Source organism: Trichoderma virens (genome assembly GCF_000170995.1).
Source record: "Trichoderma virens Gv29-8 chromosome Unknown TRIVIscaffold_84, whole genome shotgun sequence".
In the NCBI taxonomy this organism is placed as follows: Eukaryota; Fungi; Ascomycota; class Sordariomycetes; order Hypocreales; family Hypocreaceae; genus Trichoderma; species Trichoderma virens.
Window position 1 is genome coordinate 117010 of NW_014013665.1, and position 20997 is coordinate 138006.

The 20997-nt window shown below is 50.7% G+C and overlaps 6 protein-coding genes across 6 annotated transcripts; 4 read left to right on the forward strand and 2 right to left on the reverse strand.

Annotated features, from left to right (window-relative positions):
• Positions 1 to 76: 76 nt before the first annotated feature.
• TRIVIDRAFT_157114 (uncharacterized protein) lies at positions 77 to 1675 on the forward strand (the record flags this gene model as incomplete). The annotated part of the gene is made up of 1 exon (XM_014097809.1): positions 77 to 1675. The coding sequence occupies one exon, from the start codon at positions 77 to 79 to the stop codon at positions 1673 to 1675; it is 1599 nt and encodes a 532-aa protein (XP_013953284.1).
• Positions 1676 to 2776: 1101 nt separating this feature from the next.
• Positions 2777 to 4511, reverse strand: TRIVIDRAFT_50662 (uncharacterized protein; the record flags this gene model as incomplete). Its single annotated transcript, XM_014097810.1, has 5 exons — positions 2777 to 3249; positions 3324 to 3749; positions 3790 to 3833; positions 3896 to 4362; positions 4443 to 4511. The coding sequence occupies 5 exons, from the start codon at positions 4509 to 4511 to the stop codon at positions 2777 to 2779; spliced, it is 1479 nt and encodes a 492-aa protein (XP_013953285.1).
• Positions 4512 to 7140: 2629 nt separating this feature from the next.
• On the reverse strand, positions 7141 to 8106 carry TRIVIDRAFT_59287 (uncharacterized protein; the record flags this gene model as incomplete). Its single annotated transcript, XM_014097811.1, has 2 exons — positions 7141 to 7733; positions 7857 to 8106. The coding sequence occupies 2 exons, from the start codon at positions 8104 to 8106 to the stop codon at positions 7141 to 7143; spliced, it is 843 nt and encodes a 280-aa protein (XP_013953286.1).
• Positions 8107 to 8445: 339 nt separating this feature from the next.
• Positions 8446 to 8841, forward strand: TRIVIDRAFT_224951 (uncharacterized protein; the record flags this gene model as incomplete). The annotated part of the gene is made up of 1 exon (XM_014097812.1): positions 8446 to 8841. One exon carries the CDS (start codon positions 8446 to 8448, stop codon positions 8839 to 8841), a length of 396 nt encoding a protein of 131 aa, XP_013953287.1.
• Positions 8842 to 9022: 181 nt separating this feature from the next.
• Positions 9023 to 10524, forward strand: TRIVIDRAFT_50666 (uncharacterized protein; the record flags this gene model as incomplete). Its single annotated transcript, XM_014097813.1, has 3 exons — positions 9023 to 9379; positions 9456 to 9795; positions 9878 to 10524. The coding sequence occupies 3 exons, from the start codon at positions 9023 to 9025 to the stop codon at positions 10522 to 10524; spliced, it is 1344 nt and encodes a 447-aa protein (XP_013953288.1).
• A 6376-nt stretch (positions 10525 to 16900) lies between these two features.
• On the forward strand, positions 16901 to 19086 carry TRIVIDRAFT_193580 (uncharacterized protein; the record flags this gene model as incomplete). The annotated part of the gene is made up of 4 exons (XM_014097814.1): positions 16901 to 17246; positions 17276 to 17347; positions 17409 to 18214; positions 18280 to 19086. 4 exons carry the CDS (start codon positions 16901 to 16903, stop codon positions 19084 to 19086), a joined length of 2031 nt encoding a protein of 676 aa, XP_013953289.1.
• Positions 19087 to 20997: the final 1911 nt, after the last annotated feature.

The following is a 20997-nucleotide window of genomic DNA, read 5'->3' on the forward strand; positions in this document are numbered from 1 at the left end:
AGGCCACTTCACGATAATGCCCAAGATGCCCAACACATCAACACAGCACAGTGCGCCAACACAACCAAAGTCCAGCATGGAGACTCTTGACCGCGAGCCATCGCAATATCACCACTTTGTTCCGCAATTCCTTCTGAGGAATTTTGCCAGTACAAGCGCCGCTCCAAAAAATGGCTCGAAAACCTCTACCCGCCATAGAGCTGGGAAAAAAGTCCGCCAAAGGGATCCCGTCGTCAACCGCTTGGACTTGTCTTCCGAAGCGCCGAAAGTCGTAGAGATGCAAGTAAAGAATATACTTGGCAAGATTGACATGTATCGGGATACGAACAAACCTTATCAACAACAGCAGCATATTGAGAAGATGTTTAGCAGAGTTGAATCAAAGGTCAGCGCTATCTTCCGAGACATTACCAAGTCCTTCAATGAACGCCAGGGCGGCATCTGGCTTACACGAAGTCACCGAAATGATATCAGGAAGTTTCTCTTCCTTATGAAGTACCGAGGATCGACTTTCTACAGGCGCTACAACCACGAAACAGCGGCAGGGTACAACGCCAATGATAGAGAGAAGATGCTTGAATACATGCAGGAGAAAGGGTTTGAAAGACCTATAGACGTCTGGCTCGATAACATCAAAACCATCATCGAACTAGATATGGATGATGAGTTGAGGTGGATATCAGAACTCCCACAACGTATGTATCCAGACGACGCGATGTGGGTTATAAACCATTGCCAGTCCATGTTTATGGCTATTTGCACCCCGTCTAATACTCAGGACGAGTTCATCCTTACCGACAATTGCTACCATATTTTCGAAGGCCCCAATCAGTTGATGCTCGACCTGGAGACGGGAAAGTCGAAAGAGGTGGCATGGACGAACTTCCACGAGTTTGCCCCAATATCTCCGAAATTAATGATTGTCCTTCGGAGCAACCTACTTCCGTCTCCAGAGGATGCCACTGACCCCGAAGCGAAGGCTCAAAAAGCTAAGCTATGGTATCTAGCTGTCGAGAAATTTCATGGAAGCGACACCAAGTCTACACTAGCTGATCTTCCTATCTCGAAGGCTAGTAACAACTATACCCATGACAAAGATGGCGCTCCATGGTTGAATGAGGATGAAGATGGCTCTCTAAAGCCGCATCACAAGTTTTTCTTTGAGTTTTTCCCGATCGATACGCACCATGTCAACGAGATCCACTGCGTATTTCTTGACAATGCCAGTTCCTGCACCAGTGTGGTATTCAGATCCAAGGAGTCCTTTCTCCAGACTCTTGAGTGGTACCTCACGAAGCCTAATTGGAGTGGGAAACGTGTTACTTGTCTCCCAGATGACTTACAACGCCTCTGTTTGAGGAAGCTGGCAGCAGTGTTAAAGCAGATGGGCTCTGACAAAGAACCCGTTTGGGAGGAAATCGACGTCCCAGGGCTGAAATATGATGCCATGCAACAAGTCGATCGGGCTGGGATATTTGATATGTTTCCTGAACTACTAGACTCTATTCCGGACGATAATCCAACTGAACATATGCAAATATACAATATCTTAGGTAATTTACTTTTCGACCCCGTTTCTATATTTGCTAAGGAGAACTTCAGGCGGGTCGAAGCAAACGCTTGCAAAGGATATGCAACAAGTTCGCTTGATGATGAAATTGCGGATCAAGATTGATGTTTGGTCTCGCGGAATTGATGAAAGCCTTCGGGAGAGAAATCGTAATCTCCTCATGGATGCTTATACTCGGCTTCCACCCCATCGCTTCTGGATCTACACAAAGCACTGGAGGTATACAATCTTATGTGGCCCAGGTGGTCCCTCCAATGAGGAGCAAATTCAATCACAAGACTTCAGCGATGATGGACCCGAAAATGCTATCGCCAGAGGTGAGTGGTCCCAACATTTGTTACTACAAGCGAATACTTCTAATGGGCTTCAATAGCGCGACACATCATTAAACCTAGCAGACTTAACGTCCTGATGAAAATCGCCGTTGAGAATGATATCAAGTTGAAAAAAACGCCGAGCTATCAATTATCGTGGAGAATTACAATGGATCAGAAAGGTGCCCAGAATCTTTGGATGGTTCAGGAGCTTGCCTTTAACAGTAAGTTCCCTTCAATCTGAATCAAATAATGTTCCAGAGACTGAGCTCTACAGGCCACATTCAGGAATGCGGTAAGATGCCGTTCATGTTTTACAGAGACTGCTACCATTCTGACATGACGCAGGAATCGAGGAAATCGAAAGTCTTGCGACAAGATGCCGAGACACGGTGCTGCAAGAATTCTCTTTAGGGAATGAAGCATTTCATAATCCTTTTTTCACAGAAAGTCAGATAATTGAGCTGTTTACGAGAATGAGAGTACGGCAAAAGTTCAAGGGCATATTAAAAGGCAAAGTGAGAGCAAACGTGCTGAATGATTTGACGAAGACATTTTTTGAGTTGATATACCCCTGCCCAACTAAAGCTATGTAGGTGGTGTCGAGTCAAACCCCTATTGCTCTTTCTTTATGTTCCATTCTTTATGCACTACACTACTTTAGGTGTCGGTTTGTCGGGTTTGAGAAACCGCATAGGTTCAGATATTCACAAAGGGAGAAGCAGAAATGAGCGTGATGAAGTGTGAAAGCATCCACCATAAGCATTTATGTTTTTTAAAAAAAAAGGCATATCTCATGATTCTTATTTCCAATTTTAGCCATATGCTCCACTCAAGTAGCTAACGCAGCCATTAAACACAGCAAATCGTGTAGCAACATGAACCTATCTTCTTAGAGCTTATAAAGTCTAACAGGCACTCCCTCTCTCTCCCCATGGGCGATCAAAGCCTTATTCTTACGCCCATAAAACACCCTTAGCCCAAGAGTAACAATCACAACGAGCAGCAGAAAGCCCGCATTCGTCCAGTGGCCTGTTGGATAGCCTTTCTTCGCCTCATCTGCCTTGTAAATCCACACACCAGGGATCTGTCCAAGCCCTCCACCAATACTCACGTTGATGGCGATTGCCAACCCTGTGGAGGCGGTGCTGACCACGTTTGAGGTCAGCCAGCCCAGCAGGGGTGGGATGCTGGCAAATGAGCCTGCGGTAGCGAGGATGAGGCCTCCATAGCGAGACTTGTACGAGGTTGCCGGTAGAGCGGCTGAGATTATGAAGCCAATAGCACCAACCATAGCAGCTCCTGCAGCGTGTAGGGCTCGGGCATTGAAGCGGTCAGCTGATATCGCGACGATGACTTGGCAAACTATGAAGCCCCAACTTCAATTAGCATCTGACGTTTTATTTCACCGTTATAGAATATCGTTCGGGGAGGCTTACCGTAGGCAACAGCCCAAGGTGGCACAGTCATGAGCTGCGCCTTCAAGTCAACATATCCAAGACCACTCGTGATGGACGGCGAAAAGAGACTGAGACTGGCAAACGGCGGGCTAATGGCAAAGTAAATGAGATAGTGAGCATACAGACGCCAATCAGTGAGAGTGGCCTTGGCATCCTGCCAAGTCATGCTAGGATGATGGCCTTTGCTGCCCTCGTGAAAGAGGCGTTGAACAGCGAGGTCTTTTTCCGGCTCGGACAGCCAGGTGGCACTCTCAGGGTAGTCGGGTAAGAAGAAATAGACAAGGAATGAGGACAAGCAGGATGGGATGCCCTCGATGATGAAAAGCCAGCGCCAGCCGGCAAGGCCTTGTGCTTGGTTCATGTGTCCGATGCCATAAGCAATGGCTCCACCAAACTGTGAACAGGCTTGATTAGCATATTGTATAAGACATAAATGCTATTGAACTTACAGCTCCAGCCAATGTCGCCGACGCGAGAATAAAAGCCACTCTATCAAGGTATACATTAGCCAGGCATTCCCAAAGTTGAACCGGATCTTACATGTAACTTACCGTACACTTCGCTCGTCGTGTTTATACCAAAACGTCAAGTAATACACCAGTCCCGGAAATAAGCCCGCCTCAAACACCCCGAGCAAGAATCTTACCGCCGTCACGCTGGCAAAACTACCCGTAGCACCCATACACATGGTGATGGCGCCCCAGCAAAACATCAAAAAGGCCAGCCACCGGCTCGGACGCAGCTTCTTGAGCAGGATGTTGCTGGGGACCTCGAAGACGGCGTAGGCAACGAGGAAGACCATGAGAGCGACGTTGAACTGCTTGTTGCTCATGTTGGCTGTGTGCTGCAGGTCGTCGTTGGTTGATACATTGAGGACCTTTGCGTTGCCGATGTTGGCGCGGTCGAGGAAGCAGAGGAAGTAGATGCCCGCAGAGATGGGGATGATTCGGAGGTCTTGTTTCCACAGAAGGTTCTTCTCTGCCTCTGTAATGGGGCCTTGCTGGGGAGGTGGAAGTTCCTTGAGAGGGCTTGTGTTAGCTGCCCGACTTATATCTTCATGTCGTATGGTGTAGAGATGGAGGAACGAGTTCATCATACATCTTTGAGGCCAGCAATGTCAACGTCTATTTGTTGCGAAACCGTCGCTTCTTCCAGCTTTGCATCCATCTTGGAGATTAACCTGTCACCAATATTGCCAGAAACTTGCAATTCGTGGTGGATGAACGTTCAAGTTCCTCCAGGAATGACCCTAGCGATATGGTCGACTCGAGTCAATTGATACTGCCCACGCGCTCCAATCTTGTTGCCTCAAGCCCAAGAGGTTTGTAAAGAAAGAGAATTTCCAAAGCACAAAAGACGTCGCACCGACGAGAATTGAAAATCTTCAACGTCGCACCGCCGCCTATGGTAGGAATGCGGGGAGAATGAGCGGCTCAAGCTCTGTCTAAGACATGTTTGCGCCAAGCGAGCATGGTTCAACTGCCGAACAGGGACGAGATGATAACCGGACGAATGAAGATTGGTCGTCGAGAAGCTATGGTGGAGATTTTTTGAGGATCTCCAGGTTCGCTCAGCTCTCATGAATCCCTGCTCTTGCGTCTCGTGGACGCGCTGGCAGCGTCACATCGCGGCTTTGGAGAGGGACGCGGAGCTTGGCTGGCCAATGACGAAAAGAGGTAGGTGACTGGATTTGACGATGATTGAAGACACTGACTCCCAAGAGAAAAGAAAAGCTTTGAAAGAGGTTACGGATATTTATGGATTTTACGGTGATGGTGGTGAAGGTAGCGGCAAATATATGGATATAACGGAGATGGGGGCGGAAAAGAAGACGACGTCGGCTATCGGACTGAGGTCATCAATGCGACTATGCGGCTCGGAACAACACCAGGCAATCCAATTTATTTGTCCATGTTACATACTCACCAGGCACCACCTCGTATAATGTGACAATTTGCTGCAGGAGGGAGGAGATGGAAATCTGACCTACATGAAGCCCACAGAACAAGGAGTAAAGACTTGGCATATTACGACGGATTACTTACAAATCTACCCAGTCCTTATAGTATCTATTCTACTAGTGTTGTTACCTTTTTGATAGGTGGTATCTGCTACTACCACTACCTCTTCCTGGTATCTGGTAAAGAACATGTAGCTATATAGTATGTAATAGAAGTCGGTGTTACCTCTTCCAGCCACATCTTCACCCTCTGCCTCACAAACAGCCTCCTGCATAACGGGGATAATATTAATCTCTTCCTAACATTACAGCGTTAGATGCACAGTGTGGCAGGGTTAATTGATCATGCGTGTATTAAATGCCTGGGTAACAAAGCACGAGGCTTTCTGGAAGTTGCAGTTAGGTGTCAATCCATATTGATGAGTGAGATTGCGATTCAGACTTTGGAGATTGCTACCCTAGGCATACTGTCTTTGGGGATAGATTTGTCTGTGGAAATTGCTGCCCCGGGCTTGCTCCTCAGTCGAGTTCTTACATCCTCTGGGATTTTAGATGTTGAGGTGGGAATTGTAACCTCTTTCATCCGTGTGGGAATTTGAATGAGAGAAAGCCATGAGTAAAATCATGAAGCCCAAGATCTTTCAACGCTTGTTCACCATATGCCTTAAGACGCAATTGTTTTATACATTCATCATTCAAAGTTTGCTCAGCATTAGACTCAAACTGAGCTGTATTAAGGAAGTATGTGACTTATGGTACGGGATGCTGGGTAGTCCTCTTGGGATGCTAGGTGGTCACTCCTTTGTTCTATTGTGGTGAGTGGTGCCCTTAATGATGCGTACATGTAGCTTCTCATCTACTCTTACTTCGCCCGCTGAGATGAGACTCCATGCGCATGTTGTTTCATCTCTGTATGGCAGAGGCCTCCATCGAGCTCATACTATGTGCTATACCTAATTCAACTTTACCTATATCTTTTCTGAGCTCTTAAACCAATCTTCTTGCATGAGGTTGTCACGCTGGCGCCTTCAATGTACAGGTTCCGGGTAAGTTGAGGCTTGGCATTGGCATCTCATCACGGCTTCACCAGACATGGCATCAACGAGTTTCACTTCAGGACAACTTTGACAAGGTTGATGGAGGCAAACCATATTGACAGATTCTAAAAGGTATGTATATATATTCAAAGTAGTTGTGCGCATTTCTATTCCTATTCATTGTTCTTACATATGAGTCACCATCTCTTGTCCTCATTCCTCATTCACTAAATACATGCAACATTCATTCTTCATTCTCATACCTGCAGAGGAAGGCATCCCATCTCCGACAACCGCACTTGGTCCGGCTTCCGTCACTCGGCGTCATCATGTCTCGGAGATGCTTTTTGTTCTTCCCTCCCGCTTTGGCGGCATCGCCTTGGCGGCCAATTTTGTGGGCCTTTTTAGAGTGGCTCGGCGCCTTGAAATACAAGCCGAGCGGGCGAGACCGCGACGAGACCGCGATGCAGATACTGGTTGGGTGGCAGAGGGGAACATCGCTGGATTCATTTCTGACGATGTGCATGCTAGTGAAGCATCGCTTAGTGCGGGTAAACCTCTTGATCAAAGGCGCGGGCACTTGGCAGTCCAATTGCCGCCGAAGCAAGACATTGGAGGTGTCTCATGTCTGTAGGTGGTCTCACAGTGACACATGGTGTCAAGTCTCTTTCATGTTATGGATGTTATCAATGCTGCTGCTGTGATTGTGACTGTGACTGTGACTGGCTGTACAATGCTTCAAAATGGGTGTGCTCTATTTTTCAACGCTATATCATGCCCAACACAATGGCGGCGCTGTCTACTCCTCATCGTCTGAAGGCTCTGCCGGCCAGAAAAACCAAGTAATGACCATGATGGCCTTGAGAGTGGCGGCAGTCCACAATGCGCCTGCAATGCCAAGCGAGCTATGCGAGAAAATCCCACCCAGGACAGCACCGACAAGCAGAAGCGTAGGCGCAGCCGCACGGCGGTTCCTCTCGGCGTTTTGGAAGGCAAAGAGATCCTGGTCGGAGAAGAGGTCGCAGTAGATGCTGGTCAGGACGACGCTGGTCAAGGCGTTGTACTTGAGGGCGCGGCTCGTCACGGCCTGGCCGCAGCTCTGGAAGGCGACGAGCGCGAGAGGCGCCAGGACGGTCCAGCCGACATGGTCCTTGTCCTCAGATGGCTTCGTGAGAGTGACGATGAGGGCGGCGGCGACGATGAAGAGCGTCTGAGCGGCAAAGGACACGCAGAGCACCCACCTCCTCTTGGGCGAAAAGTACCGGTGGAAGCGGGCGAAGAGGAATGATCCAACGCAGAAGCAGACGAGGGAGATGCCGGACTTGTAGAGACGGGCATTCGTAGGGGGGTAGATGAGCGAGGCCAGACCCAGACCGACGTAGACAGTGTTTCCTAAGCGTTGACATGTGATGGTTAGCCTTTCCGGCCTTTAATCTTTGAGTTTCTTCATCTCATTCATCTGCAAAGTGAGGCACGCGATGAGATTCCCCATTCATCCAGCGAGAGCCGACCAACCTGTCTGCATCGACACAAACGCGCCCCAGACCTGCGTCGACGCGCTGTCCAGCAGGCCCGTGACGACGTAGCACAGAAGAAGCACCACGTCGGCCCACGATCGCGAGACCTCGGCCGTCATCTGCTTGCGCAGCCGTGAGACGACGGACCGCGGCTTGGAGGAGCCGTTGCGCAGTAGCGGCTGTTCTTCATCGCCAGAGGTGCCATTGGGCACGGCAGCCGAGCCGTTGGTGGTGCCGTAGGTGGTCATTGTGGAAGGGCAATGTCGTTGCCAATGTCAATGTGATGTTGACGAGAAGAAGAAGAAGATCAACGTAAAAAAAATAATTCCTTGAAGCCTCGTCCAGTCGAGGGACAGCCGCGCCTATCAATGATATCCGACAGGGAATTTCTCCTTCGGGCTTTCATGTAGCCGCAAACACTTAGAGTCCTCTGTAGAGCTACCGCAATTGCGCAATGAGCTAAGGGAGCTAAACCAAAGCTTGGCCTTCTGCAACGCCGCAAAACGGACCCCTGCCGTCTCAGGCCCTTCAGCTAGTCTCCAATAATTCTCCTGCCCAAGAGCCGGAACCTACTTTTGCGCCGCCCAATGCCCAGGAACCGCGACTTTTTCGACTCGGAAATACGAGCTCCCCATTGGTGGACGCCAGATCTGACGCCGACCTTCGCCTTGCGCGCAGCTGCAATTACACGGACTTGGTTCGGAATCGGTCAAGGCTCGACTGCCCCTGCGGCTCCTGGCGGTATCGGGGGGCAGGAGAGATACTTGCGATGGTGGTGGCAGCTCGCGGCGGATGGAGGTACCACAGCGATCAAGGAGTACCGTCTGGTCCCGCTCGCCCATCATCACCAGTGGGCTGGTGAGGCAATACCGCGAACTGGAGACGTCAAGTACAAAGCTTATACCAGAGCTTTGCGACGGCGGCCCCCCAGACGACGCGAGCATAAGGAGCTCCAGCCTTGTACTCCCGATGTACAGAAGTGACGTGCCGTGCAACGCAGCGGAGGCATGAATTGTCGTACGAGGCAAGTCGTGGCCTGCTTTATAAATCATGGCGCCCGCCCTGTGTCGGACAAGCTTCACCCAGACCTTTGCAACCGCATTGAACCGTAGAGGAAGCTCTCCGCCGCACTGACTGAAGCACCCCGTAACCCTCCCAGCAAAAATGAAGCTCTCCGCATCCCAATTGCTCCTTGCCGGAGCCAGCCTGACAGCTGCCCTGCCTCACCTCGACAGCCCGCGCCAGCGTCTGCTCAATGGCATGGATCTGCCCACCAAATACGGCGAGAACAGCAAGCCCTACACTCCTGGCCATCGCGATGCCGAGGACAACTACGTCGATGCTATTGGCAAGAAGCTGGACCCCAAGCCGTGGCGAAACGGATTTGGAGCTTCCGTCCTGGGCCCTTACAACCGCGACCGATCGCGCCAGAGCCCCGACATGATCCGCCCGCCCAGCACCGACCACGGCAACATTGCCAACATGCGCTGGAGTTTCACTGATTCCCACGTGCGAATCGAGGTAAGGAGAGAAACCCGCTGCAATCGCCTGAAACCCGCGCGATCCCGATTGATCCATGCTGACACTGAAACTGTAGGAAGGAGGCTGGACCCGACAGACGACGGTTCGCGAGCTCCCCACCAGCGTCGAGCTCGCCGGAGTCAACATGAGACTCGACAAGGGCGTCATTCGCGAGCTTCACTGGCACAAGGAGGCCGAGTGGGCCTATGTGCTGGACGGCGAGGTGCGCGTCACTGCTCTTGACTACGAGGGCGGCAACTTCATCGACGACCTCAAGAAGGGCGACCTGTGGTACTTCCCCAGCGGTGTGCCTCACTCTCTGCAGGGTCTCGGTGAGAACGGAACCGAGTTCCTCATCATCTTTGATGACGGCAACTTTTCTGAGGAGTCGACCTTTATTCTGTCCGACTGGCTTGGTATGTCTTTTCTTGCAAGTGGCTACGGCTACTGCTACTACTCTTCTGCATGTATGATGTATACTAACAACGGGTTTCACAGCTCACACCCCCAAGTCCGTCATCGCCGAAAACTTCCACCTCGCTCCCGAGCTCTTTGACCACCTCCCCACCGGCGAAAAGTACATCTTCCAGGGCTCTGTCCCCGGCTCCATTGATGATGAGGCGCCCAAGGGCAAGAACGTCAAGAAGTCCAACTACCAGTTCACCCACAAGATGCTTGACCAGGAGCCCAAGAAGACCAAGGGCGGCGAGGTGCGCATCACTGACTCCAAGAACTTCCCCATCTCCAAGACCGTGGCTGCTGCCCACGCCGTCATCGAGCCCGGCGCGATCCGTGAGATGCACTGGCACCCCAACGCCGACGAGTGGTCCTTCTTCATCAGCGGCCGCGCCCGTGTCACCATCTTCGCCTCTGAGGGTACTGCCCGCACCTTTGACTACGTTGCCGGTGACGTCGGCATCGTTCCCCGCAACATGGGCCACTTTGTCCAGAACATTGGCGACGAGCCCGTCGAGATGCTCGAGATCTTCCGCGCCGACGAGTTCCGTGACTTCTCCCTCTTCCAGTGGATGGGTGAGACTCCTCAGCGCCTTGTCCTCGACCACCTGTTCGCCGACGACAAGGAGGCCGGTGAGAAGTTCTGGGAGCAGGTCAAGGACGCCAAGAAGGACGAGATTACGAAATAAAAGTTGACGACATAAGAAAAACCAAAATTGAAGGAGAAAAGGACGTAATGAGGAAACCATAACTTACTGTACATGTATTTACTGTGGGACGACGATTCAAGGGTCATGTGTCATCTGGAGAGGGCGTTTCTTTTTTTCATATCTTTAATTCACTTGCCTCGAGATGTGAGGCTCACTGTAGTTTTTTGATTATCAATCGCGAAATATTTTACAAAGTTTTAAGCATAAAAATAATCTTGTTGATTTTTCCGTGTTTCTCCCCGTCGTCTTTCCTTTTTGCGAACAAGAACGAGCTCTCGAAGCTACCAAAGCAAGCTGTCCGTCGTTTCGGAGCTACGCTGGGGTTACACCAACGCCGGAAGGAGTTTTTGTACGTGACAAAAGGTCTACACTGTAGCCTCAAAAGAGACCGGCGTGCGACTCTCGATCAAACAATACGACAGCATGGCGGTGGGAATACTGTATGGCTGCACACCGTATTGCCAGGCGTCTCTTGAATAGTACTGTGTTCTATAGGCAACATCTCCCTTCCCCCCAAATCCTCCCCCCAAAACCCCCCAAAACCCCCTGCTTAAATGAGGTTGCGGATTCCCGTATGAACCTGGGAACAGAATAGTAATCGGCTTACGTCTTACAAAGAATTCACGCGTACTTGTACAGGCAGTGCGGATGTGGGGTCATTTCGGATGCTTGTCCGCGTCTGGTGGTGAGATTGCTAAGTGAAAAAGGACATGCCTGTGTTGTTCTACAGAACTAGGTACAGAACTACTAGGTAGGTACAGGTACCTAGGTACAGATATTTCTGGCTGTGGCTATTGTTCGAATTGTTGCCATTACGTGCGTGCCCGCGCACTGTCCTCTACCTACATTTCATCAGATATTCCAGACCCGTCGTATAATCAGTCATATGACCTGTACGAAAACTACGCGCTGCCTTGTAGCCAATAAGGCTCGTCGTGTTTATCAGAGCGTGAATTTCGTTGCAGCAAATGCCAGTTTGCTCTTTTATTCAATATTCTTCTGAAAAAAGTAAATAGTGGGCAGACATTCCTTTGTAAGCAAAACGCCCCTCGTCCTCTGATTCCACACGTGCTCCCTTGCGGAATAATTCACGATAACCTCTGAAATAGGGTTGTTGTTCGTGAAAAAAAAGGGGGTGGGATTTAGCTGCAGGCAGTGTGGGTGTTCCTCTCATAACATGGACATGGGATTTAGCCCAGAAACCAACAGCCATAAACAACATAATACAGGCTGGTGGCGTAGAATAGCCGGAAGGAACTGCATAGGTATCAAAAATTCCCTGCGCAACTCCCAACGCCCATGTGTTGTCCTCACAGGCTGTTAGGTAGGTTTGTTTCAGTCTCGGGGAAAGGCGCCCTTCCATTTGCGCCGGCTAGCCACATGCAGCTCGGCAGCTATAATACGTCCCGGATCGATATTGAGGCTTCACAACAAAAGAACCATCTATCAAAGGGCGGCGTCTTGCATCTACGAAATCATGCTTCACAGATAGAGTTATGTGTTGTCCAATGCAAAAATTCCCGAGGCCACGGCCGCTATTTTGCTTGAGATAAGGCACGTTGGGCGAGCGGGCGTCGACCCGTTTGGGCAGCTGGTAAACGACCTGAACAGGTAGCAGCTCAATGCGATTATGTTATCCGCACACCACCAAGCAGTGACAAAGCAGTACCTAATATCCCGAGGTCCGCATGGGGTGGCTCGTAGTGGCGATTTTATTAATAGGCTAGGAGTCTGGGTGTTAGCCAGGCAAGGGGGGGGGGAGGATACGGCGTAAAGGAAGTCATCACGACTAGATAGCAATGTGAGGTTGACGCATCGCCTGCTCGTATATCAATGAGTGCCCAATGGGTCCAAGACCGGCAGTTTGACGGAAAATCCCGCCATCGACCCATAATGCTAGTATCAAGAGAGCTCGAGTCAGTATCTTTGATGTGACCCTGGCGGCCAGAAAAAGGCAAACCGGAGCAAAATGAGAGGCGTTGGTTTGATTAATGTGCAGCGAAAAGACATCCACGGCTGTCTGCATGTCGATCACTGGGCTAAGAGCGGACATGACGGCATCTTCAAACCGAACTAGATTGGTTGAGGCGTGAAGAAATCTCGGTGTAAAGCTGTTTCATGCTGCAAGATGGGGGAACTTTTGGATATGCCATGCGCTCGGAACAAAGATTTACGTGCCGAACAGCTGCGAGATTGCCTCGGATTTTTGATTGTATTAGGAAATGGAAGATTCCAAGTGCTCTAGGAGTGTCGACAAAGGAGGGTGGGATGGTAGGAGGGGGCAAATCTGATATGAAAACACCTATGAATGTAGAAGGCTTGAATGGAACATGGCGACATGTATTCTCGACGTCGCAGGCAATGCAAAAGAAGTGACAAGCTAAAGCCGGAGGAAAATCGGCTTCGAGCAGTTACCGACATGGCCGAAGCATGAGGCCTTCAACGCTTTACATGTTGTAATCCCACTGGACAGACCGGCGAAATTGGTGATCCTCCTCCAATGGTTGGTGTAGGGAAGCTCTGAGGGCTGCAAAACAAGTGAGGTAGGACAGGGGTAAGATGCAGTGATAGGCCTCCAAGTGGTGTATTTCGAGACAGCACACGCCTCCCTATCCTCTCAACAAAGCGGCATCCGAAGCCGGAACACGAAGTTTCTCACCAGAGGTTGGACGACCTGACAGGACCTAGAGGCAATCCTTGCTGGATGTAGTAGATGAATATGACAATGGCAACAGGAAGGATACTACTCCGTACTCGGTTCTCAATGGTTTGCAGGCGTCATTTGTCAATCTGTCAATCTGTCAATCTGCACCCCGTACACAATGCCCCGTCAGTACGCACATGTACGTAACACGCCCAGGCTGGGCATCTGGAGAGCACGTAGATGAGGAAGCTTGGCGATGGGCTTTCTTTATGTAAGCCCTTGGCTATGAATCGGATTCCTAGCCAATAGGCTCAACACGGAGTTGTCCGCACATGTGAGCACATGTCTCCGGTAGGTGAAGCGTGTATTGTCAAAGAGCCTGGCCACCGGATCTGGACCATAATACGCGGTATCTGTACGACGACAGCCGGAGAGACAAGGGGAGGAAATTTCCTACCTGGTTGCCTGGGTCCCATAATTTGCATTCCACTTGCTGCCTCTAGCTTTGGTCGAGGTGAAGCTGACCCATGTCGCTCGCTGGTCGGGGGTTCTCACGCGCCGTGCCGGTGGTGCATACGCACGCCTCTCTTTCTTTTTCATTCTGACAGTTTCGCCTCGGTGTGGACGAGGTTGCAGTAGGGATTAGTTTGAGGCTCCAGTTGTGGTAAGACAGGTGACAGCTGCTAAGGCATGTATGTTACTCGCATGTGTGGGATGAAGGATGAAGGAAAAAAAAAGTGATAGCGCAGAAAGAGGAGAAATCTTAGGTTAGGGCACGGGTATAGCTCGAGGTACCTCGACTGGCTGTTTTTGATGCTCTGTCGCGAGTAAATGTACATGCTCCAGCGCGCTAAACAGGCGCTACCCCCTAGTACCTCGTCCTCCCAAGGCCCAGATTCTAAGGTAGTGGATGTTTTCGCTGGTCTTTCCGCCTTCTAGCTCCATCGCTGCTTTCCGCGACAATCTCTCCACTCCGTCTCCATTTCCCTAATGTACCCCGCAAAGAGGCGCCGAACTATCAAAGTGGCCTCTGACTTTGTGGTTAGCTAGCAGAGACGAAAAGAATCATTCGAAACAAGCAGAGTTGGAGATGTTGAATCAGCCTGTCCTCGTCTTCACGTCAGCAGCCCGAGGCTTACCAGCTGGGTACAGGTACCGCACGTAGTCGAAAACGCTGACGAGCATCTCGACTAGGGCCGCCGGTATGGCTGATGCAACTCTAACCAGGAATCGCTGCCCGAGTTATCCGTCGCCTGTTTCTAAAACGGGACCATCCCATGCAGCCTCAGCGTTGCATTTGCCCGTTGAAAGAGACCCAGTGTTCCCAAGGTGGACATTTTGCCCAGGAGGGGTTTCTGCAGGGTTGCCGAGCCCAATCACAGCACATGGGCGGTTGGTACAGATATGGCAAGTCGACACTAACAGGGCTGGAACAAGAAGCTAAATCGTCGAGGAGAAGGCCTTGGGAATTGGAGATGCAGACGAGCTGGAGCATCACAGCCCGGGATCAAGAAGTGGCCTCCGCACTAGCCGCCTAGACTAAAGCCATCTGCCGGAGAGCCTGTGTCAACCACTCATGGATTCCCATCGCCATCAGATGCTGCTTTCGTCGTCTTCATCTGAGGTCCGGAGAGGCGCTCAGAGATTCCCCTTGCCAGGAACAGGGGACGGCCGGAAGCCACTCCCCCAAAACCCAGCCCCAACTCTCCAAGGTTTTTCCCTTTTTCGTGCCATGTCGCAATCGGGGTACCTCAGTCCTTACTAGAGGTCGTGTACTCGTATGTAGCTTGGACAGGCAGAGATCTCCATGCTGTATGCTCAGTGTCGCCATACGCATACGTGATAGGCGTCAATCAGGCAGTCCCGTTTTCTGGGCACATGCTGTGCAACAGTCTTGGCTCGCATATACTGCAACGCGATACCACCAACTTCGGAAAACCGGCACGGCTGGAAGCGATTTTCTTAATCTGCCATTCCCATGCAGTATACTCCCCTGGGATCCAGAGGGGACCCTGAAGCCTTGCCGTGATACTTGCATGGACCAGGACTGAGCACAGGTACGAAGTACTATGCCTGTATCTCTCAACACATCCTGGACACCGGTGTGCGTGCTTGATGCCATTTCTCGACAAAACCTGTAAGGCCGTGGGTTCTCCCGACCCCGCCCGTCTCTTTCAATGTGGATACCAACGACAGATCAGTCTTTGACGCCGGTCTTCATCGCGAGTGGAGGCCTTTTTTCTTTCAAGGCTCGTGGGGAAGTTTGGATGGCTCATTCAGGCGACAGTGTGGAACAGAGAGCAAAAGGTAAATTGAACGGGTACAGGGGCAAAACCTGGCCGGCTCCCCGTCAACGATGCCTGCAAGAATGCAATAGGGAATCTCCACTGCTGGGAGCGTCTTGCTAGCCGGCCGCTAAATTCGTTTAGCCCTGCACAGGGAGTGTTAGATTTGGAGCTATCGTCGAAAAAACGCCACTGAGGGGCTTGCCATTGTTGACTGGGACTGTGACTTTGCACAGCTCGCCTCGTCGTGGGGGACGTGAGGCCTGCTTGGCCCCTTCATTGGCCCGGGGCTGGCATTTCAACCTGGGCCTGACTTCTCACGCAGTCTGGAGAAGCTAGTTAGCGAATATTACCCCGTCAACTCGGGGGCGTTTGCTAGACTAATTGTCTTTCTTCTGGGATGAGAATTAAGCGTCATCGCCTTGCAGGCTCCATCACGCCTCATGTACTGTACTTGCAGACATGTACTCGTATATCCTGCGTTCAAGGCAGAGGCAGTTGTAGGGGAGGAGTGAGGGGACCTGGCCAACCTACTTACAGGCATAGCAGAACAAGTATTCGGAGCAACGTGCCCTTGCTCCCTCGGGGATCTATTCAGGCCGGCCATAAGCCCAGCTCAATATGCGGCCGATGTACTCCGTACATGTCGCATGGAGCACTAGCACGAAGCTCAGATTACTTCGTACATGGGACAGAAATGACAGACGGATGCTTGTCGATGCTGCATGTACGGAGCAATTGCTCATTTATTCTGCATGCAACGAACGTAATGGGAATCCAGGCCATGCAACATGACGTTCCCATTTCCAGAGGACCTTGAAATACTGCCGAACCAGGCACTCGTGTGTCTTCAGATCCGCGTTCGCTGCAGTCGACGCAATTCTTTAGCTCCCAATGTTACCCCTCTCGGTGAACCCTCGTCGATTCTGATTAAGGTTGGTGTGCCTCGTCTTCGCCTTTGTGCTACACAGGGAGGGTGGTTGTTCGGATAAAGTTGGTGTGCTGCATGCGACAGATTCGGTTCTTCTTGTCAAATCTAAGGACCGGTACCTTTGGAGGGTACCATTCGTTCGCGTTGATTTCTTGAGCCCGAGTGTTGCACCGCCGTTCAGCTTGAAGCAGACTTGCTGTCAACCGCCTAGGCATTGATAATCATCGCCAAGGAGACGACTGGGTTTTGGAGTTGCCATACTCGCACCTATATAGAGTCGAGTGGCTCCCCCCTTTTCTGTCTTCCCCCAGCTTTGACCACCTTTGTCTGGCTCCATCGATAACATCAAGGTTGGCCCTAGTTGTCATTTATATATACGTTTGCTTTGCATACGCAGGTGCTGAGGCTTGTCGAGTCGCCGTAACTCCGAGCCCTTTCCGAACCTCCAGACCTCTAGCTCGACGGACACTTTCCGAGTCTCTCCGAGTTACAGCCATGGAGAAGCTATCCAAGGGCCTCTCAAAGGCCAAAGAAGATGCTGTGACGAGCTATCGTACAGATGCCAACTACAACAGGGTCAAGCGCTGGGCTGGCCCTATTGCTCGCCGCATCCCCTCTGCCGCGGCTGAGTATCTCTTCGAAAAGCTTCCCATTGTCCAATGGTTGCCCAGATACGATCCCAAATGGCTGCTGAACGACTTCATTGCCGGCATCACGGTCGGTGTCATGTTTGTGCCGCAGGGCATCTCTTATGCCAAGATTGCCACTATTCCAGTGGTCCATGGTCTCTATTCCGCCTGGATTCCATCTTTGCTTTACCTCTTCATGGGTACATCGAAAGGTTAGTCAAATTCATTTGTTGACAATGAGAATCTCTCATCTGCTTCAGTTTTGCTGACGCGTGTTGTTCCATTTGCAGAGGTGTCTACTGGCCCAACATCGGTTCTTGGTCTCCTCACTGCTGAGGCGGTTGCCTCCTTGCCAGACGAAGACCCGGCCACAGTTGCTTCGGCCGTGGCCTTTATGGTTGGCGTCTACGCTCTGATTGTTGGTGCTCTCAAACTCGGTTTCCTCCTCGATTTCGTCAGCGGACCAGTCTTGACTGGCTGGATTTCGGCCGTTGCCTTGGTCATTTTGCTTGGACAAGTCGGCTCTCTCGTCGGTCTTACGGTCGGTTCTACAACTGTCGAAATCATTCGCGGTGTGCTTGGTCATCTTGACAAGATCAAGGGAATGACGGCCTGCATTGGTTTGACTGGTATTGCAATGCTTCTCGTCTTTGAGCATGTTGGCAAGACTCTTGGTAAGAAGAACAAGTGGATCAAATTTGTCTGCACCAGCCGAGCAGCAGTTGTTCTTGTCATCTACACCTTGATCTCCTGGGGCGTTAACAAGGATCGCGCTGAGCCTGATTATATGTGGGCTGTGACCGAGATCAAGTCCAACGGTCTTGCCAAGGCTAAGTCTCATGATACTGCCCTTCTCGCTAAAGTGGCTGGTCGAGCTGTTGCCCCATTCATCGCCATGTCCATCGAACATCTGGGTGTTGGAAAGGCCTTTGGTCTGCGAAACGGATATGATATTGACCGCTCTCAAGAGCTGTTGTTCCTTGGAACCGCCAACATGGTTGCCAGTATTCAAGGCTCGATGGCGTCTGGAGGTGCCATGAGCCGCACAGCCGTTTCCAGCGAGGCCGGTTCCAGGTCTCCTCTCAACTTTATCTTTACTGCTGGATTTGTTCTCTTGACACTCTACGAACTTGCCCCGGCTCTGTACTGGATTCCAAAGGCCACTCTTTCCGCTATCATCGTAAGTCTTTCAATCTCATCTGACTGGTACCCCCTGTTAAACTAACCGATTGCTTTTCTTTCTAGATTATGGCTGTCGCTCATCTCGTCTCGCCTCCCAAGCTCTTTTACCGATACTGGAGAATCAGCTTCATCGACTTTGTTGCTTCCATGCTAGGTTTCTGGGTGACACTCTTCACTTCCACTGAGATTGGACTGGCCGTGTCCGTTGGCTTCAGTCTGGTTTATACCCTTCTCAGGCTTGCTTTCCCTCAATTGGTCAAAGTTTCCCATTCACAGACTGAGAACAACCACTGGACGCTCTCAAAGAGCCGCCCCAATGACTCGGAGATTGATGTTCCCCCTGAGGCGTACTTGGTCAGATTTACAAACGACCTCCTGTTCCCCAACGCCGAACGTCTCAAGAACTCGATTGTTGATGACATCAAGGTCCGCTACTCACCCACCACGGAAATGGCACAGGCCGCCGAGCAAAACCGAATGTGGAACGACTCCACGAAACGCCGAGTTGCTAGGATCCGTCACCGCGAAAACATCTCGCCCATCTCAACCGACGTTTCTCCTTTGCGCTACATTGTACTTGACTTTGGAATGATTTCATTTATCGACACAACCGGCGTTCTACTGCTCATTGAGTTAAAGATGGCTCTACGCAAGTACTTGGGCAAGGAGTTGCAGTTCCGCTTTGTCAACATGGCCCCACAGGTTCTGGAAAGGTTTACTCGCTCAGAATGGGAGTTCGCTCGTGAAGGTGAACAGAGAACCGGAAATGAAGACGTCATCTACTCCTCCTTTGAGGTTGCTCTTTTGCATCGCGACGGAGACGAGAAAGACGAGAAGGTTGAGTTTGTGGAGAAGACGCTGGATGTGTAAGGGGTTGAGTTGGCGATGCCAGAGGAAGAGTTTGGATTTAGGACTTGCGTGTTGGAATATTAGGGACAGGGGCTTGTAACCCCTGGAGGAGTTTTGGGAAATAGGAATTTCTTGCGATGGACATGGGCAAACGTTACGATTATGATCTCGATATCACACTGCTGAGAGAGTACTCAGCAACAATTTTAGCTTCACAATTTACAATTTTACCGAGACTCATTTTTCATTTACATTCTTGAGGATTTGGGTATCATCCTAGATCGTAGCCTTTTTACAATGAGATCATAATCGACTAAACCGACTGAACCCCCCCCAACTGCGAGCCCGAGGCATTCCGATCAGCCAGCACCGGACTGACAGACTATACCGCAACAGCACACTAAAAGAAGAGCTGCCTAGACCACAAAGTGTAGAGCTGAGACTATAATGCATGTAAGATGGATGGCGCCAGTCTTCCCCCTCACGTAGATTCGTAACCGGACGAATCTCGGTATCGGGGAAGAGGAAGACCTCCAGGCTGCCTTAGCGTTAATACGCCTTCGTCAATGTGATTCGAAGGACTACTTGGTACACTCAATCTATTTGATTTTTGCCCCTCATGTTAGACGCAGAGCTGAGTTGGGGTAAAATTCAATAGCTCCAACCGGAAGTAGAATGGGAGAAGAGTTTATGATTGTCTGGAACTTTTGGATTTAAGAGGGGAGAGTTGGGAAAGGGGGGGGAGGGGGTACGAGCAATAGGGGGCAAAAGTGAGAAGAGAGGAGGAAGGGAGGGGAATATGCGAGGAACCTTGGGTTGGAGGCGAATAAGCTGTTTACTTGGATTCATGATTGGGGGTGTTTTGGAGATTTGCTGGGCGAGAAAGGGGGTGTATGTATGGCTAATGGTATGAGGAGAGAGAGGGCGTGTAAGGGGGGCGTATGTCACTCGCATGTTAGACCGTACTTGGGCACCAGATGGGGGGGAAAGACTTTGCGTCTGTGACCTGACAAGAGTCATGGACAGGACGGGGGGTTTTGCCCGCGGCCGAGTGGTTGGAGGAGGCGTACATGGCGTATACATGCTGGTTTCCTGCCTGCTTGTACCGTAACTTGGGGTACAAGGCAGGGAATCTAATCTGAAAGGGGACAGTGGAGGGAGAGGAGACTGGGGCCGTGTGTATGGGTCGTTCCGAGCAGGACAAGGCAGTAAGCCCGGGTGGCGATGAGGGAGATTCGAGTAGCGGTAAGGACGGAGTGAACCAAATGGCTCAGAGGATGCTCGGGCCATTGCCGTCTATAGTTGTGGCGATTTTCATCGAGATGCCTAGTGTAGTTAGGCATTATGTTGTTCTCTTTCTATGTTTTGTAAGTGCTATTCTTAGGAATCATTTCTTGGAGTCGTGTGGAAACATGTCCTCCTGGTTGTGGCGAAATCAGAACTCCCACATGACTGAAGGACCGATATCAAGGTCTATTCTATTATGTATAGCTTTGCTGGGATCAGTATTAAGTTGAGATAAGAAACACTGCATTGCATTGCATTACATTGCATGGCATGACTGGTCCTCCGTTTACTGACCCAGCTGCTATTTATTTACTCCTTGTGTCACACCGATTTGAATCCACCCATTCCGGTGGTGCTACACACACTGATTTCCTTATGGGTCTTCCGGTTAAGGCAATTCTGATCACTTTATCTCTCTCTCACATCCTTCTCACACAAGTGGATCTGAAGAAGGTCTGGTCGATAGGGTTTAATCTATGCTGTCGCTGAATAGATAAGGCAATGGTAGCAGCCATGGATACATCTGATAGCCAATGCTGAACGGCAAGTTGACAGCTCAACAATCTATGTGGATATTATCACGGCCAAACGAGGTAACATACAGCACACCTGGTATCGAATAGACTTTTACAGCTTCACCATCTA